The 19,341-nt window shown below is 37.8% G+C and overlaps 3 protein-coding genes across 6 annotated transcripts; 1 reads left to right on the top strand and 2 right to left on the bottom strand.

Moving 5' to 3' along the window:
- Positions 1-798: 798 nt before the first annotated feature.
- LOC130465673 (uncharacterized) lies at positions 799-1,605 on the bottom strand. The gene is made up of 3 exons (XM_056834531.1): positions 1,564-1,605; positions 1,023-1,469; positions 799-948 (listed from the first exon to the last, which is right to left on the bottom strand). Exons 1-3 carry the CDS (start codon positions 1,603-1,605, stop codon positions 799-801), a joined length of 639 nt encoding a protein of 212 aa, XP_056690509.1.
- A 5,216-nt stretch (positions 1,606-6,821) lies between these two features.
- LOC110802335 (putative pentatricopeptide repeat-containing protein At5g37570) lies at positions 6,822-12,949 on the top strand. 3 transcript variants are annotated; one of them, XM_022007784.2, is made up of 3 exons: positions 6,822-9,005; positions 12,551-12,681; positions 12,810-12,949. In XM_022007784.2, the coding sequence occupies exon 1, from the start codon at positions 6,940-6,942 to the stop codon at positions 8,569-8,571; it is 1,632 nt and encodes a 543-aa protein (XP_021863476.1). In that variant the 5' UTR covers positions 6,822-6,939; the 3' UTR covers positions 8,572-9,005; positions 12,551-12,681; positions 12,810-12,949. The 3 variants fall into 3 exon arrangements, with proteins under 3 accessions (XP_021863476.1, XP_021863477.1, XP_021863478.1); XM_022007785.2 differs by having other exon boundaries at positions 12,772-12,903; XM_022007786.2 differs by lacking the exons at positions 12,551-12,681; positions 12,810-12,949 and adding an exon at positions 9,464-9,603.
- Positions 9,340-16,569, bottom strand: LOC110802337 (proline transporter 2). 2 transcript variants are annotated; one of them, XM_022007788.2, is made up of 8 exons: positions 15,888-16,569; positions 13,327-13,551; positions 13,146-13,240; positions 12,822-13,008; positions 12,054-12,178; positions 11,653-11,868; positions 10,316-10,546; positions 9,340-10,225 (listed from the first exon to the last, which is right to left on the bottom strand). In XM_022007788.2, exons 1-8 carry the CDS (start codon positions 16,018-16,020, stop codon positions 10,076-10,078), a joined length of 1,362 nt encoding a protein of 453 aa, XP_021863480.1. In that variant the 5' UTR covers positions 16,021-16,569; the 3' UTR covers positions 9,340-10,075. The 2 variants fall into 2 exon arrangements, with proteins under 2 accessions (XP_021863480.1, XP_021863481.1); XM_022007789.2 differs by lacking the exon at positions 15,888-16,569 and adding an exon at positions 14,098-14,407.
- Between the last annotated feature and the right edge of the window lie 2,772 nt (positions 16,570-19,341).

The raw sequence follows: 19,341 nt of genomic DNA, 5'->3' as shown, positions 1-19,341 counted from the left end.
GCTATGTTGAATGAAACGAAAGAAAGTTTTGAGCCAAAAATCTCGAAAAGTACTTAGATTTAATTTCTTGACAATGTTCCTCTACGAAGGACCAAACTTAGTTCAAATATCAATGTTCCTCTACGAAGGACCGAATGTTCAAATATTCAGACATTACATCATACTAAATACGGAAAGAAATCTACAAAAGCAACACAAGAAAAGCACAATCATCTGCCTAAGGGTCAACGACATCAACATGGCTACCAACGTCGTCATCACCACTACTGCTCGAGTCAGAACCCGAAGTACTAGCAGAATCAGAGTCAGACGAATCGACCTCGCCTCCATCAACCTTGTCCTAAGCAACCAGCTGAGCCCTAAGATCCTCTCGCTCCTTGGCCAAAATAGAATCATACTTCCCTTGTATCTCATCCCAACCAATACTGGGCGCAAACTCAGCCAAAGCAAGTTGAACTCGACGCAATATATCTGAAGTAACAAAAGTAGTCGCCTCAAGACCTATCTCGACATTATGAGCCTCACCCTCCTCTGGATTCTTCCATTCCTCGACGATCTTCTCCTTGAGACGGTTCTGCGAACTCAAAATCTCACCAACCATAGCCTCGGAGGTCTTCAGACGACCCTTGACGACCTCCAACTCAGCTTTCACATCCTTCAATGCCCGATTAACGGAGTCACGCTGACTTTGGAAAGTCGTTGCCTCTTCCTTAGCCTTGGCATATCATCCTTGGCCTGCTGAAGCTCCCCCTCGTCATTCTTGATGCTCCTCTTAGCGCGGTCCAACTCGGACTCAGTCTAGTGAAGCTTCTTCTTCAGCTCACTTACCTCCGAAAAATGCATCTTCTCTTTCTCCTGAAGTTTCCCGATCTCGTCCGTCAGCTTCTCTACCTCATCCGCAACCCCATTGTAGCATCGACGTGTGTAAGTCATCATCCTGATGGAAAACTGAAATGGAAAATCTAGTTAGAGGAATAGAAAAGATTCAAAAAGAGAAGAGGGAACTATATCGAGAAACTTACCTCAACCCAACTCTCATGAAGGGCATCGGTCTCAAACTTCCCAAGGGAGGACAAATGAGCATCATTGGCAGGAGTAAACAACTCATTCATCGCCTTGCTCATACGCCGATTCTTCAGATTAGCGAGAAGCTCTGCAAAAGGCTTCGAACCTCCATCATCTGTCAAAAGACACATCAAAGACCCCCGAGCCAAAGAAGCCTCCTCGGCGAGATACTTAGAAGATAGTTCACGACCATCCTCGGACGCTGGGGCTTGGCGCCTCTCCCCCTCGTCGAGACAAACACTAAGAGGGGTAGGAACCACTCTCTTAGCGGCTTTCGTTCCCTTGGAACCCGAAACAGCGATCGTCGACACGGCACGAGACACCTTCCTTGGCGCCGGTTCAGTCAGAGCAACCGTCGGAACCGAATCGGCAGGCGCTCTCTTCCTCTTGAGTTTTTTAGGATCCTGTCCATGGAAGAATTAGATAAAAGAAACTAGGGAAATAACCCTGAGGCTCTAACAAGCCCATAACCTACAAAGCCCGCGTTGGCTTACTAACCTGATCTTCAGACTTAGACGACGTGGCGAAGCGGCCCACCATGGCCTTGTCCAAATGGATTGTCACACCACTATCGACTCCATGTCATCTTATATCCATCGCCTAATCGGTGCCACGTCACCACCGTTGTTGTTACAAACTTTTACTCTTCGACACGAAGAGCGAAACCCTTTACTGAATACCTCTTCGAACTCTCGGGACTCATTAGCTCCTCGCTCAAATAAGATGTTCGAAGAGTACACTTAAAATCTGATTAAGTGTCCAAAGACCTTTTTCCAAGGCATACTTAAGCATATCGTTTAAGTGTCCAAAGACCTTTCTTAAAGGGCATCCTCCTCATATAGAGGTCGACCTATCTCATGCGGACATCAAACTTACCCTTGGGGCTTATTAGTCACTCAAAAATCTCAACGTGAAGAGCTAATTATCTCTCTACTTAAAATTAAATCAAGTCGACAAATCCAGAAAGTTCCTCGGCAAAGCCTCCTTGACACTCCTATGACACACGATCCGACTCGACAAAAGCAGAAGGGACGAAGGAAGGTCCCTCGACCGGATTCGAAGGGTTCCTCGACCAAGCGAGGTGCTCAACACATGAGGCCCACGACCGAATGCCATAATGTGAACCCAAAGTGTTCCTCGACAACGCAAGGTGAGGCCCATCCCATGAGAGATGTTCCTCGACCAAGTCCATTCATTTCCCCGACCAAGCAAACACTCGAAAGGAGAAGGTCCTTGACCAAGCTTCATCACGTGGGCCTAGGATCTTCCTCGACGACGCAGCCATCGACCGTGGTGTCGTTGGGGGATCTCTATTTAAGTCGACCATCCTATATAGGGTCTTCGACCAAAAGCCAAAGAACTCCACCAAAGGAGGTTCCTCGACCGCAGGAGGTTCCTCGACTATGAATCCCTACTCGGATGACAAAGTAGGTTCCTCGACCATGAGTTCCTACTCGGGCAACAAAGTAAAAGGGGATATCGTTAATCCCTCCGACCAAACCCTCGATGAGTGGGTTTCCCCTACTACCTCACGTCGCACAAGCCCAAAGGGACGCTCCTCGACAAAGGGAGGTTCCTCGACCAATGGAGGTCCCTCGACCATGAATTCCCATTCGGACGGCAAAGTAGGTTCCTCGGCCGTGGAAAAGTAGGTTCCTCGACCGTGAGTTCCTACTCTACCTTGACTACGAGTCCTTACTCGGACGACAATGACCTATCGCACCAACCCGAAGGGACGCTCCTCGACAAAGGAAGGTTCCTCGACCGATGGAGGTCCCTCGACCATGAATTCCCACTCAGACGGCGAGGTGGGTTCCTCGCCCAAAGATCCGAAATTCCTATACCAAGGAGGCCCCCTCCATCGCCATATAGGATGGCATCATCAACGCTTCTTGGCCGAGGCCATAGAGTTCCGCCACACTTGGGGCTAATGCATGCTCGCTCGCAATATGAGGTCCTCGACCGAATGTCACGGTATGGACCCCGTGACGCTCCTCGACGGCGCAAGGTGGACTACACACGAAGAAAAGACTCCAACCGAGCAACATGAATGGATGCTCCTCGACACTATAGGATCCAGGAGTCCAAAAAGGAAGAGGTTCCTCGACGCCATAGGATAATATACCATGTCTGGTACTGAACTCCGCTCGACATACGACATACCGAGGATGCCATCTCCTACGTCAAGCGTGGGGCTAATTGTTTGGGCCCATATACTTGGTCAGCCCAACTCAATGTAAAAAGACAAAAATGCCCTTCTTATTTAGGAACCAAGAAGGACAGTTGTTCACTAAAAATAGACGTAATTACATAATTACCCCCGTGTAATCATATAAATACTCTGCTGTAATCATAAAAAGATCTATCTAATCATTACCTAAAAAAGCAAATCAGTCACTCTCTCTCTAGTTCTTCTCACTTAACAACAACTTATCTAATTTTAATTATCATACGAAGGTTCCTCGGATACATTCAGGGACTATCTAAACACGGTAACACAGGTGGTCGGATATAAGGAAATCACGGTCGAATACGTCATCGGTTACGTTAATCCCCAAGTTATTATATTCACAGTTTCTCAGGCAGAAACACAAATATTGATATAAAATTATAACGATGTTGTAGTTTAGTAAATTTAAAATACTCGTAAATACGTAGATTAATAACTTGTCTAATTAGAAATAGAATGGAAAAAGTAATCGATAATGACTTGAAAAGATCTAGAATGAATTAATCGATTCAACCCGAGACCTAACTGAAATGACCCGAACCGATATCGAACTGGTACTGAATTAACCTGAACTGAAATGACCCGAGTCAAAGTCTACCCGGCCCAAAGTTACCCGACCCGGGTTTGACCCGATAAAACCCGTTTAGAACCCGACCCGGGAACACCGGGTCCGTTTTTTACCCGAATCGAACTTGAACCGACCCGAAATTTACCCGGACCCGACAACAATTGACCTGAAATTGACCCGAACCGAATAGACCCGACCCAAACCCGATCTGATCCCGATAACTTTTGATCCGAACTTGACCCGAACCGAATAGACCCGAACTGCCATGGGTCAACCCATAACCCATCCTGTGACCCGATTTGACACCTCTAGTCATAACGCCTTTCAATCCTAAGTTCATAACCCCGACCATGAAGACCATGATAAATAATAGGGGGGGGGGGGGTTTGGGCAGTTGGATCATAGAGGTTATTCTCATATTAACTCTGTTTCGCAATAGATGTATCATTTCTTTTTTCACGTATCCTAATATGCTTCTTTGAACATTAATATCTCTAATTACGTGTAAGTAAAAATTATAAAAAAATGATATTTGGAATCCTCACATTGACACGAATTTAACAAGATCTCACTTGACTATGTTTGTTTTTACATAATATACAAAAATAATTGTCAAAGTTAGTTAATAAATTAGTGTAAAAAAGAGAAACGATACATCTATTGCGGAACAGAGAAAGTATGAAGTAATAGAAATTGAAACAAGTTCATCCCCTTTACATTCCTTCCCAACTTAGTCATAAATTCGTTATACACTTATACGTCCCAAACTCCCAATTCCACATCCTCCCGAACGACCAACCACCAATTCATTATCAAGTAGAAAAGTTGTCATGCATGACACTATTTATGACTTAAGTCTATTGAGCAGCACAATCTTAAGCGGGTGCACTCAGCTGCAAAAAAACTACTTCCTTTGTTTGAAAATATCGCGCCATGGTTAACTTTTACTATTCTAATAATTACTTTGACTCTTAACATCTCAAATTATGTGCAAATAAAAAATAAAAAAAAGTAATATTTAGAAAATATATATCGATACGAATCTAACATGACTTCACATAACTAAAATTTTCTTACGTACGAATCACAAAAAATGCCAAAGTCGGAGTTGTAAATGGTGTAAAAATCAAATGGTGTGATATTTCCGTAACGGAGGAAGGATGTTATTGTAATGTAATTTGTAAATTATACTCCGTAACGGAAAGTGCACCAGCCCGCAAAGATTGAGTTGTTCTTTACAACCAAGCCAACTATTAACATCATTAAGGCTAATATTGCCTTCTTTCTTTGAATATACTTCTTTTTGATGGAAGTGGACATGAGATTGGAAACAAGCATTAGAAGTTTTGTCCAAAAGTAAATTTGCTTCTAGATAACTTATAATATGAGGTTGTGGACGAACATGATAAATACTGCTTTTAATTTTAATTTGATGATTATTATATTTAAGTATTAAATTTAAGTGCAAGTTAGATATGTGTTTTTTTCATAGCTTCTAGACAACCTTGCAAGCTGGGATTTATGTGTGGAAATTTTTGGGGCAGAAAGGTAAAGGTAGTACGTGGTGTAAATGAGTCTAGACTCTTTATAAGCTACTGGGATTTGATCTTGGTTAAAGTTCGTTCATATTCGTTAATTTGTAAATTAATTGAGGTTGAACAACTTTTGAAGCTCGTTTGAGCATATGTATGCTCGTTCATTTAAGTTAAGGAGCAATATAACATAATGTAACTCGTTTATTTATGTTCATCAACAAGCTGATCTATTATGTTTATAATCAAATTTACTATAAAAGAGTATTTTTTTTTTTTTATTAAAGATAAAAATCATATTTTGACTTTTAACGTCCAATAAAATAAATCATAGAATAAAAAAAAATAAAAATTAAACTGCTAAATTAATACTCCCTCTGTATTTATTTAAGACATACACTTGCGTTTTCCGGCCGTATTTATTTAAGAGATACATTTGCCATTTTTAGTTACTTATCAACTCCACCATCTAATTAAATAATACATCTAATTTACCCTATGACCCATCATCCTATTAAACAAATAATTTCATAAACTTACCCCACCTCCCACCCCACCAAAATGACATGGTCCCCACTTGTTTACTTGTTACTCCGTAAAATATCTACCCAACCCCACTTGCTTTATTATTTTATTTCATTCAATTCTTCTTCTTAATACCCGTGCCCAACCAATTGTATTTCTGAAATAAATACGGAGGGAGTACATATTTTTCTAAAGCTCATTTATGAACTCGGCTCGATTAATAAATGAGATGTTCACAAAAAAAAACCTCTTAAACGAACCGAGTTTAAACATAGTTTTGAGCTCAAAAGGTCAGGGTCCGGCTCGAGCTCACCTAATTATATAAGTTAAGTGAACATGAGTAATCGGCTCGTTTGCACCACTCCTTAAAAAAAACCTTTGCCATAAAGAAAAGGAATTTTTTTTTTACCGAATAAAATGATTGACAAATGATTTTTTTACCACCTTTATTTTTTTATACCACCCGTTCAACGACGAAATGGTAATTTTTTATTGAGACACGGACGAAGTATGTGCCAACTTTCCAATTCCCCATTTTTAAATGAAGTAATTGGCACCCCACAAATTCTTATTTACAATGATTGTACAATAAATATTGTACACCGGAGTAAAAGTTAACTCAAAATGCTTAAAAGTTAAGCTTATATATGTAAAAGTTATCTATTTTTTAGTGATAAATATTTTCATTTTAATAAAACTTATTTCTTCAAAATCACTAATAAGGTATAAAATTAATCATTTAACCTTTTAAAATGTTTATCTATCAACGTTTATAAAAGTTAATCAAAACTAGGTTAAAGTTACAAAAAAAATGGGTAAAAGTTATCTTGGTGTACAATAAATTTATTGTACACCTTGTGCGCGCAAGACCTTTTGATCGGCACCCAACCAAAAATAAACCTATAATGGAGGTTTTCTGCTAAATTGCCATTAACGATTTTGTCTAATTTACTTGCTAGTTTGTGACATGTTATAAACCTACGGAATGGAGTAGCCGATACTCCAATTGATTGTAAAACATGAAAGTAACAGAGCAATCGATTCACACTCTATTGAAAAACTGCAATTCAATCTCTCACCTCAAACAAATTCACGCCCAAACACTACGCCACAATCTCCATGAGCATCAACATTCCATAACTTCCTCCATTGTTGATGTCTACACTTTTCTCTCTCCTCGCCACACCCATCTCCTCTTCACTTCTCTCGCTCACCATGCCACTGTATTTCTCTTCAATCACTCAATCAGAGCCTTTTCTAAAACCCCATTTCTCTGCCATGAATCCTTGCATTTGTACCTTCAAATGGTGCGACATAATTTTAAACCCGACAATTACACTTACCCTTTTGTACTTAACTCGTGTGCTGCTCTTTGTGACCTTAATAATGGTGCTGAGGTTCATGGGCGTGTTTTGAAATCTGGGTTTTGTTCAATTGTTGAAGTCTTTAATGCTTTGATTGATATGTATGGGAAATGTGGGAAGTTGAGTTGTGCCCGCCAAGTGTTCGACGAAATGCCTCACAGAGATGTAGTGTCTTATAATGCTGTTCTTGGTGCATATGCTAGGGGTGGGGAAGATATGAGGGATGCCCAGGTTGTTTTTGATGGAATGCGTGTTAGGAATTTGATTACTTGGAATGCTATGGTTGTGGGGTATGTGAATGGTGATGATTTGGATTCTGCTCGGGCAACGTTTGATAAGATGTTAGATAAAAATGTTGTTACTTGGACTACAATGTTAGTTGGATATACTAAGAAGAAGATTATGGGTGTGGCTAGGATCCTTTTTGAAGCTATGCCTGAGAAGACTTTAGTTTGTTGGACTGCTATGATCTCTGGGTATGCTCAAAATGGACAACCGAATGAAGCATTGGCTTATTTTCGTAGTATGCGAAAAGCACATGTTAAGCCTGATGCTTTTGCTATGACTGCTGTTATATCAGCCTTGGCTCAGTTAGGGCGCCCTGATTTGGCCAATTGGATCATGACTTTAATGGATCAAGAAGGCATTGAGCGAAACGAAAAGGTCCTTACTTCCCTAGTTGACATGCATGCTAAATGTGGGAATATTGAAGAAGCGTGTCGGTTGTTTGAGGAGATTCGTCAACCAGATGTATATCCTTATAGTGCACTGATAACAGGCCTTGCTTCGCACGGCCATGGTATCCGAGCCCTTGATGTTTTTCACAAAATGCTGATGGAAAAGGTAGAACCTGATTATGTAACTTTTGTTGGTGTATTGAATGCGTGTAGCCATACAGGACTTGTTGAAGATGGTTTAGCCTATTGGGAAAGCATGATAAGTGATTACAAGATTGAGCCAGATGCAGATCATTATGCTTGCATAATTGATATGCTTGGACGAGCTGGGAGACTTGAGCAAGCATATAAGATGCTAAAGAGTATGCCAATGGGTCCTCGCCCTGGAGCTTTAGGCGCCCTGCTTGCTGCCTGTCGAACTTATAGCAATGTTGATATTGCAGAACTTGTTGCCCAGGAACTGTTTATATTAGAACCTCATAATACTGGTAACTATATGCTTCTCTCTGGTATCTATGCTGAAAGAGAGCAATGGGATGAGGCAGAAAGGGTTCGAAAATCTATGAGGGAAAAGATCTCCACTAAACTACCTGGTTGTAGTTGGGTTTAGTCTAACAGATACAGCAAAGGTTATGGTTGCCCAGAGAAAAGAGAGCACTATGTGGATGAGCTAAAAAGGGAAAACGGGCTATGTAACCATGGTAACTGCAATTGTGAAGTACGTATATAATAAGGATACATATACAATTAAAGTCAGCCATCCTTTTGATTACAATACACCTTCCTTTTCATTACAAAAAGGATGTCTTTACGTTGGAATTAGCAGATTTATTACCTTGCTGACTTATGTCAACGGTCTCTCCATCAATTCACTATGTTTTAACCAGTACCCTAACATGCTCGAATCAGAATAACAGCGCCCCTAGATTGATCAAGGTATCATGGTTGCTGGCTTGTACATTTGAAACAGCACAAAAATATTTCAAGTCAACGTCTCATGAAGCTGATCTTGAGAGTGAGACTGCCAGATGTGCCTGAGCTGAGGTTTGTTTCTCTTTAATTTGCTAAACTTTTCTGTCATTTATCTTTTGTTGTATTCAACATCAATTTTTTGCATTGAAGGAATTCAAACTAATCCACATTGGGTATAAACGAGTTCAATGCTCTTTGTTGATGTACTTGAAAGCTTTAACTTTGTTTTTTGCTTTCTTATTCCGTACTTTTGTCCAGTAACTTAGGTGTGTTAGTTTACCTTAACTCTGCTACGTACACATAACACATCTGTCATGCAGCCATTAGATTGGACCATTTGAAATATTTTCAAATATACCACGATGGGTAGGTGGATAACAACTTTAGCAATATTAGAAACACTTGATAGTCTGTTGTAACTTTTCACTTCTATTACAAGAACTGTTTTCGACTAATAAGACCTTAATCCGGGAGCAGAAATTATACACACACTTCATTTAATCTTCTATCTGCTTACTTATTATTTGTAGGCACCATGGAGCACAAGGGGAAATGGAAATCGCCACATTCTCATTACTTGTCTATTGAACCTCTATTTCAGGGGAAAGAAACTGGGTTGGGAGCCACTGCCACCTCAACTCTATTGCACATTCCCATTCACTCCTTATCTGTTGTGTGCATTCACTGTTTTTCAACTTATCCTGCTTACTTGTCTGTTCTCCAGTATTTCTTACTTCATGTTTCTCTTGGGAAATATCCTCCCTTTCTCTCCCACAGCCGTGCCATCTTTCTGGATTCGCACTTACACATATCTTTTGCCTACAAATGCTCTCTTTCAGAGTGAGGTGATTCTGATAGAATGATGTATAAGCCTCAAGCATATCCATGCAAGTAATTGTTGCACTTTTTCTGGCCTCTTCGTTATTTCCTGTTGAAATCTTACTCTGTTTTGCTTTCTATTTCAATTGCTATGCTTATAAAATATTTTAATCTAAGAAGTGCAATGTCTTTTGCATATTGCATAAAGATTCCCTCAGAAATGCAGCCAAAGGCTTTTTTTTTTGATTATAGTTGTAGAAGCTAGTATAGGAACCACATGACCTTGACTAGAGCACAATGCCGTATGTATGTACTTCAATATATTACTGATTGGCAAATAATTGGTAGTTTCTAACATTGTTAATAATTAGTCTGACTGCAGATATTGTAGTTACTACAGCAAGTATAGAAAAAACAATAATGACAGTCCAATGCCATGCCTTCTTCTCAGTTCTAGCTGTATTCCCCTTAACCTGTGGCATAAATTAAGAATCAACATTTTGATCTGAAATTTGTGATGCTACTACTTCTATTTAAATATATTTGGCACTAGTTGAAGTTACCTTGATGTAGATCATACTTGGAAAAATAAACGTCAACGTAACAAGTGTGAATGATCCCAATAGGTTCATGAAATCTCCCATAAAAGGTAAGGCCGCTGCCACAAAAGTATTGCCTGTAAATACTAGTACTCGTAGGAAAATCCGCCTTTTAAAATTTTCTCTTGAGTATGTACCCTCATCATCTTTCAGGAACTTAGTATCTAGTGCTTCGTGAACTGGTTGGATGAACATCTGACATATATGTAATATTCTTAGGTGAGCTATGCTTCTTGCTGACATAGTTTAATTCTTGAATTGCAGGGAAATAGCATCATCAATAAATCAAATGTGAATCTCAATTGGTTAGCTTAAGATAATTGCCATACCAGTTCTTCCAGTGATCTGAGATGGAGACATTGGCTAAACATTCCTTAATGCTTTTTAAAATGGATAAAATACGATAGTACATTTTTGCTTGAATAGTTCTATCTTTAGATAATATTAAGGTTATATAGAAATCGGATTCCTCTTAGAACTACAGCAGCAGACGGCTTGATGATGGTAGATTGGAAGCCTAGTGGAGTAAAAGATTAAAAATAAGATTGAAATATGATACTAGGAGTCTAGGAAAGAGAGGATGGATAAAGCTTTGATTATTCTATAAGGAAAATGATAACTGGGAAGAAGATATTGGAAAGAAAATTGAAACATAGAGGAGAGGGGAAAGAAAACTTTGAGGTAATTTAAAAGGAAAATGTTCAGTACATTTTATTGTTTAATGAAGTAATCTAATAAAATAAATATTGATTATGAAGATTCTTCTACTGATTCTTCTTAAATAACTCCCCCAGGGCACTCGTTAGCATTTTCCTTAGAAATCCTAGTATGTGGAAGATTCCTCTCCCTTCTCATATTCTCCATCACCAAACCTTAGAAGTAATAGTTCATTTGCCTACTACCACACAATAACTAGAACCTTGACTTGAACAATTACTAATTGGCCTACTACTGTAATAGTTTACTGAGATATTTAATTTAGTCCATTTTTATCAGAAGTTCTAAAGTTGCTCATTGGAGACTTTTTCAACTCTGTTTCCCTTTGCTGATTCTGTATATAATCACTCTCCTTAATCCTTTTCCTCCATTTCCATCTTCCACGTCAGAATTACTTACATTCACTGGTACTACAATGCTTAAGGCAACTTCTGTGATTTGCCTAATCCTATAAGATTATAATTTTCATTTACGTCATTTACGTAAAACAGAGTATGAAAATGGAGTGTGTGTGTGTGTGTGTGGGGGGGGGGGGGGGGGGGTGGAGATAGCTTCTAGATAAGCAGAAGAAAAATGACACATACATGTTGCGAGATGACGTTTTGTAGAAAGACTGCTAAGTTGATCAGGATCTTTGCCCATTTCGGCCCGCTTAGTGCCATAGGGAGATAATCTGGCACTTCTGAACCATAAATCCAATATCCAGCTATGCTAACACCATAATATACCGAGAGGCCAACAGTATATTGTAATAACAAGGCTATTCTCATGTTCCTGACAGCTGGCTTCTTGAGGGTTGACTGCACGATACAAAAGTAGACATGGTTATTGTCTCAGTTAAGCTAATTTGAATTTTGTTCTGTCTTTTGATGGCTTTTTTTTTTATGAAACCGTCAGCATGACTTTTTTCTTCATGAAACTGTCAATGCATGACTTTTGTGAACTTTCTATTGTCTCAAAGATCATAATAAGTAGAAATTTTCACCTGTATTTCGGGTATCATGCCTGAACTGTTGCTTACGAGTATGGCGGATACTGCACCTAAGGCATTGAACACCTTACCCACTGTGCTGCCCTTAACTTCATAGTTTTTGTGGCTGATTGATTTGCCTGTAGGGATGAACAGACTAATTAGTTGGCCTGAAATATGCATTGTAGGAGTAGAATGAAAGAAAAAATTATTAGCTCTATAGACCATACATCCACACACAAACACAAATACATACTTGGATGTTAGGATTTGAGTGAGCATTGTAAGGATACAACATTCAGTTTCAGCATCTAAATTTCTTGGATGTTAGGATTTGTTTATTCATTCCGACTTCCGAGTTACAACAATCTGAAAACACGTCTTTCAGCCTTCATTTACTTTCTTCTCTTACCCTCCGTTACTCCTCGTATGAAAGAGGAAAGGAGGGATACAAGAGGAATAAGGCTTAAAATAAAAAGAAATTGATGCTATTTTCGTTTTTGCTTTTGAAGAAGGGTGGCTCCTAATCCATCTCAAGATGAGCAATGGAGCTAGTGATGTTGCAGAGGAACGTTATATTGTGTAGGCCAAAGACCTAGAAAGTCAGGTTCGGGACAAGCTTAGCTTTGGGATCCTGGTGAGGGTAAGTAACCCTTGAATCTTTGAGGCACTCATTTCTTCAGTATGTTTCTCTACTGCGTATGAAACTTTGGTAATATACATGTTATGGCAGACTGAAGTTTAATTCTTAGAGCACTGAAAATTGTGTAGCATTAAGCATACCATCTTTTGCTGATACCACGAGAAGGACTCCAATAAAACCAAAGGTGAGAATGGCCGACGCTCCTATCCACACTCTCATGGCAGACATGTTTGGGACAACAATAGCAAATATGCAGTATACTACTCCTGTGATAATGATGAAATACTGGAGCCTCATGGCTGTGTCACTGAACACCAGATTTATCTCCTGTAAGAAGACCATTACAAGTTTAACTAACTGGTAACAAATTCTTGCTTTATATTTGCATAAATGTTCTTTTTGCAGTTATATTGTTTCTTTTTTTATCTTTCACTAGTATTGATGAGGTTAAATGAAAGATATACCTTCAGTGCTCTGCCTCCGAGAAGGATGAAACCCATATTTACCAAAATGAAGGTTGAAAATTGGAGAAAATATGTTACAAAGTACATTTTCTTCCCTGCACAGTTAAGTGTCTGCTTCAATATACACTTTTGAAAGACTTCTGAATAAAGATGAAACGTATGGTTTTTTGAGCAAACTAACCAAATAGATGTCCCATCATGTCTCTATATCTGATGAATCTCTGACCTTGGATGAAATGAAAACCTGCTAATAGCCAGCCTGAGTAGCAACTGAAGAACCCGACAAAAAGTAAGCAGACGATACCCCATGTCCAACCCAGGGGCACCAACATAAGGTTTGAAAAGCTTAATACCCATCCACAGTTGAAGCTCGTTACGAGCATCAAACTAACCTGCTGCCATGAATCTGTATTTTTTCCATAACAAATTTGTCATGAAAAACATTCTATTTTATCAAGCTGTATAGATTAAAAATCTAAGAACATCCATATAAGATCTTCAATGTATATATATACTCCGTATTATATAAGCGCAGGTTAACACATTTTCCCTCCTAAAACCCCTCTAAAAGCTGTAGTGTTACTAGTTTATGGTCGTTTAAGTGGCTTTAGGGTAAGGGTCAATACCAGTATTGTACTCTTTACTGATATAGAGTTAAATGACACTGCACTATGGTAAAGTGGATTGGCACCTTAGGCCTAAACAAACTAAGGGCCATACTAAGATTCTACTAATGCAGACAGAATTCGATTGCAAGTCTTAATTATCACCTCAAGACTAAACCAACTAAGCTAGCTGCGCAGTTCACAATCAGGGATGTAGTTAGAATGTAACTTAGCATTGTAGTCTAGGGGGTGTTAGTGACACATATCGTGAATGAAATACAGAATTCATAGAGCAATATTCTTTACGGTTTTATTCTATCAGGCTTAGGTGAGTGAATGAAACTAACCATTCCCGATAGCGTGAGCTGAAGCTGGAACTTCTTCCAGAATCTGATCATCCTTTATAGAGCCTGATTCTAAGTTAAAAGCTTGTGGGTGGCTTGTTTTTCCTTCTGTCTCCATATTTTTTTCTTCTCTTAAGGAGTTATTGGCTTATTGCTGCCACTTGCTACTTCTTTATAAGGCGAGCCTATGGTAAAGATTTAGGAGTAAGGAGTAATTTTGAATATTTACTTGTTTTGGCGGACAGTTGTGCATTCTTTAACATCTGTGCTTTATTTTTTATTTTTTATCTTTGTCTCTTTTTCTTTCTTTTTTTGACCAATTCCTAGTCTCTTGGTGGAATGATCAATCATATTTATGTTTGCATACATCTGACTGATGGTGCATATGTGGACAAGATTCAGTACTGATAGATATCACAGTCCCAAGTTTAGATTTGAGGTCTTAATTATTGATCCTATATTGTAAAAAGTGGGTCCTTTCACCATTAAAAAAGACCTGTAATACCAAAAGAATAAGAATAGGGAAGAGTTTAGTGTTCTAGACTCTAGAGGTAAAAGATATCCGCGTTTTTAGACTTTTTATGGTTTATGATTGAGGTATGTGTCTTCTTCCCCGGATTTTACTGAACTGAAATAATTTTACCGCGTAAGCTGGATTTTGGTTGTTTGAAACTGATTACTACTGATTGTTACTGATAAAAAAAAAGGTGCCTTTTACCTATAAAAATTGATTTTTCGGATTCAGTAGTGTTTTGCGTTAAATGTATTGTGATGTTTATCTGTAGGAGTACAAATTAATGTTTTACTAATTATTTGGTTATCCTGTTTGGCTGTTTCATAGATCCAAATGGATTATATGCTCTCTCTTTTTTTTAATATACTTTTTGAGGGGTATATTCTCATTTATTAGAATCTTATTTTTTGCAACTTTTTTAATAGCTAATGGAGCAAATATCTTAGTATAGGTTTCACGTTATTTTGGCAACTCATATTCGGGGTGCTAGACAAGGAAAGTGTTGCTGCAATTCTGCAAGTTCTTCTGTTATGTTCTACAGTTGCAGTTGAATTTGTTGCATAAGTTGACAAGCCGTATGCCTTGTTTCTTCTTATCTGGGGTAGAGAAAGGATGGCTCGGTGGTGACTTATCCCGTCTTGTTGGGATTTGGTCTTGGGATTAATATTCACCAAGGATAAGGGATGGGATTGAAAAGCTATTATGATTTTGGTGTTTCACCCATCAGTTCATTACACCTTATATATCGACTAGGTAGTGCTCGAGCCATGTTTGGATATATACCTAGGTAGTGCTCGAGCAGTTTTCCAGCTTGGTTGTGGGCTGTTATATAAATGATTGCTTGAGTTAAGATAACTGAATGCGATACCACCACACGTATTTAGAGGTCCACTTTCATCCTCGGTTTTTTAGAATTGGATTGTACTAGTCTTTTGGGGGAGGAATAGATTTTTTTTTTTTTTTTTTGGAGTTAGATTTAGTGCATGGCTAGATGATTGAGTCCTTAGGCCCGGATCCGAGGTATGTCATCAAAGAGAGAGGCCATTTCTAAGATCCCACTTCCTCCATTCGGAATCTCGTCACGTATACTGTTTTATGATGTCTCGGACAGAGGGAGTATCTCTAGCATGGAGAACAGAGCCACAAAGGTGGGCTGGAACCTAGGACTTCCTATTGCAGACTATTTCTTTGAGACATACGTAGTTTTTCTTAGTGTTTAAAATTCAGATTTGTCAGAAAAATAAAAACTACTCAAGATGAACAATAAAACGAATCTGACCTTTTCCAATAGCGTGAGCTGATGCTGAAGCTGGACCCTCATCTTGGTATTGATCATCTTTAGTGGAGCCAGATTCAAGGTTAAGAACTTCTTGCTGTCTAATATTGCCTTCTGTGTTGTTCTCCATGTACATCTTTTCAATTTTGACCGGGAAATCGTTATCTTTACGTTGCCAATTGTTGCTTCTTTATAAGGACAACATTCCCTAAGGGCTAAGGACCATATGCACTAATCAGTAATCAGTGGACTATTCCAACTTTTACCTGCCTCTGGTACATGTTTTCATTGTCGACCATGTGTACATCCTTCTTCGTTTGTCTCTCTCTTTTCCCGACTTTTTGGTGGGGAATTCCATCGCGGTGGTTTATCGGTATACGCATGTCGACAGACGAATGTGTTCAGTGTACGTGGTTGAGATCTAATCACATGTATTAGGGGTTGAATCAGTAGTGGTTGGCAAGGGCCGTGACCCCATGAATATCACTCTCTTCCTTTGGAAATAACTTGAAACGAGTCGATATTCGCAGTAATTCTGTCCTTTTCTGTTACCACATCCCTTTAATTTTTCTCACATGACAAAACAATACCAGATGTTATTTTTACACACCGCTGGAAAACTATCTTTGCGCAACACCACTCACTCAAAGAGGAAAACAGGGACTCCAGAGTGATAAGTTGATAAACTGGGGCTTTTTGAATGGTGTAAGATTGAGATTCATTTATTTCTTGATTGATACATATTTTTGTCTAATACTAGATCTATTTATGATCTTTATACCTGCAAGATCGGCGACTCGCTCCAATCTTGTATGAAGTGGACTTATAATAATTTAAGACACTTTAATTTAGTACCTTGATTTTTGCTTTAGTTTGTTTAGGTTGTTTGTTTAGTCAGTTTTTCTTTTAAAACCCCATTCATCCGGGTTTCAAACCCGTAAAATATTGTTCTGTTCGATTCCTGGATCGTGTTTTGATGATGATAAACATAACATTACATTGCATGAGACTATGAGAGAGCATTTCTGTTGGTGACTAATATTGGCATGGTTTAAACAGTTTAATTGTTTGATGTTGATTATTAGTTTCTCTATCAAAGTTGTTTAAAACAAAACAGTAATGAGATTGGTTTATTGTAGGTGAATAAAGACATCAAAGGAATCGGTTGCTATATAAGAGATGGCAAATTGGCAATGATAAGGTTTGTGGTTCCCTTCATCATTATCTTCTTTATGACCAGAATATTTTTGGTAGAAAAATATCACTATCTAATTTATATGATAAGGGTGGAAGATTTCTACATTTATTCTACCTCTTAAAATGTGTGATAATACTCCGTTGATCCGAAAGAGATAATATCCCTATAAGGGAAGATCTGATGTGAGTTTTCAGTTTTTGGTTTTATAGAAAAGTCGTTTTCAAGTGGCTTTAACACACTCCGTGTCTTTCTTGTTTAGCCTTTTAGAAGAATTGTAGTCGGTATTAATGAACAATCAACAAAATTAAGCTAGATTATAATTTGAACACACAGGAAGGGTGAACAACAAGTTTTAATAGAAAAAGACAAAAATTGCACATCAACAATATATTGGAGAAAATGACTTTATTATTCACTTTTACAAATAAAACAACGAATAACGATCAAAATAATTAAAATCGTGACTGATTTGTTCTCTTCCTTTTATTTCAGAGAAAATTAAGCAATCAAATGGTTTTATTTTTTGTGTGCAACAGTGATTTGCTTGTCATTAGTTTGTTTCTAATTAATAGTAATTCTTTTTATCTTCTTAGAAAAAATTAGGATTATATTCATAAGCCTGTAGTTATGCTATGTTCTCTTCATCTTATGACTTATGCTTGTTAAAATCATAACGAATAAGAAAAGTTATTATCAAACTACGTCAACACAAAAAAAAACACACGAGGAAAAGTAAAAGCACCCACAAAAAATCAAGACCAAAGAAGACAAATTTAGGCTATACGCGGAAGATAGAATCGGACCATATTAGAAATTAGAAAATTAAGACCATATGAGGTGAAGAGAGCACAACCTTTAGTCTCTCTCATTACTTGTGAGTTGTGAATCTATTTTCTTCAAGTTTGTCTTTGGTAGTAATAAATAACCGGTAACATTGGGATGATTAGAAATAACACAGAAGGCAAAATAATACATAATCTATCGTTGAAAAAGGTTGTAAAATACAACAATATGAAAAAGAGTAGAAAAATGTGTGATATGTAAAGAATAATTTTGCTTGAAGGACGTTTTTATTTATATTATTATAGTAAATGAACTTTTATTTGATTTAATTGTTATACATTTGCTAGATTCAAATTGTTTCGTTAATGTCGTGAGCCCGTGACTTTTATCAATGAATAAATTTTGTTATTAAAAAAACACCCAATGGCAAAATTATTGATAACTACCCATTTTGTCAATGCACTCACTTTATAAGTTATAACTATAAAATCTTGATTGACAATTCAAAACTTTGTGCATAATGGAAGATTAAAAGTCGGTTTAGTAGTTAAGATTTATACGCATATTCTAGTAATATTTCAATTCTTGCATAATAGATCACTCTTTGTGGTACAAGTACTCCTCTTTGTAGACAGGCGACGGTTTTCCTTATTAAGGTCAAACTATGCAACCTTTTCCAAAGGAAAATGTTGAAGAATATTAGGGAATTGAATTCTTATCAAGTTATCAGACTAATGATCATTATGAACATCCACATCAACATTTGGGATCAGTTCACGAACCCAAAATCGGCAAACAATAGTCATGTTTGAAATCAGATCCTGTATTGTTGGGACCAGTTTCGGATCCAGAAATTTAAACTTGTTAAGAACAATTCTAATTCGGAATTATTTGGACCGGTTCCTATCTATTGGAATCGGTTCTGAAACTATTCAACAAATGTTTTCTAGGCTAAAGAAGGGTTTTTATTAGGTGTAAGTGTGAGTATTGAGTAAGAGCTTTCAATTTATAACCCCAATTATAGTTTTATGATAACATCTCACTTAAGATTTGTAATAACAAACTGATAAAGTTCTATTGGGTTGTTTGCATCGTCTTATTGACGCATATTTGGGCTTGCATTTAGACAAGGCCCATCGTCTCAAACTTTACTTGGGCTTTGCATCATCATCTGATTACAAGGTCTATCTGTTGATGTTTCTTAAAGCTGTAAGTATTGAGTATCTAGATCAATAGAAAGATGAAGGAAAGATCCCATTGTCGATTCATTTTAGAATGAAACCTTATTTAAATCTGTTTGTAGGCATTTCTTCCTTGTCTCTCTTCCATTTGTTATACAAACTGATATTTAAACTAGGTTCAGCTGTGTTTAACTGATTATATTGATTGATATTTTTTTTTTTGACGGATTATATTGATTGATGACGACCCTTGAATGACAAACTTAATTAAGTGCTCAATAATTGCACAATAAGT

The sequence above is a fragment of the Spinacia oleracea genome, chromosome 1 (genome assembly GCF_020520425.1).
Source record: "Spinacia oleracea cultivar Varoflay chromosome 1, BTI_SOV_V1, whole genome shotgun sequence".
In the NCBI taxonomy this organism is placed as follows: Eukaryota; Viridiplantae; Streptophyta; class Magnoliopsida; order Caryophyllales; family Amaranthaceae; genus Spinacia; species Spinacia oleracea.
This window is presented reverse-complemented; position numbering and strand designations above follow the sequence as displayed.

Excerpts from the sequence above, each read along its gene's own strand:
- LOC110802335 (XM_022007784.2), top strand. The coding sequence starts at position 6,940 with ATGAAAGTAACAGAGCAATCGATTCACACTCTATTGAAAAACTGCAAT.
- LOC110802337 (XM_022007788.2), bottom strand. The coding sequence starts at position 16,020 with ATGTACATGGAGAACAACACAGAAGGCAATATTAGACAGCAAGAAGTT. Across the intron at positions 11,869-12,053 it reads GCATGATACCCGAAATACAG|TCAACCCTCAAGAAGCCAGC; the intron begins GTGAAAATTTCT and ends TGTATCGTGCAG. Across the intron at positions 10,547-11,652 it reads AAAACGTCATCTCGCAACAT|ATGTTCATCCAACCAGTTCA; the intron begins GTATGTGTCATT and ends CATATATGTCAG.
- LOC130465673 (XM_056834531.1), bottom strand. The coding sequence starts at position 1,605 with ATGGTGGGCCGCTTCGCCACGTCGTCTAAGTCTGAAGATCAG. Across the intron at positions 1,470-1,563 it reads CGTCTAAGTCTGAAGATCAG|GATCCTAAAAAACTCAAGAG; the intron begins GTTAGTAAGCCA and ends TTCCATGGACAG. Across the intron at positions 949-1,022 it reads TTCATGAGAGTTGGGTTGAG|TTTTCCATCAGGATGATGAC; the intron begins GTAAGTTTCTCG and ends TTTCCATTTCAG.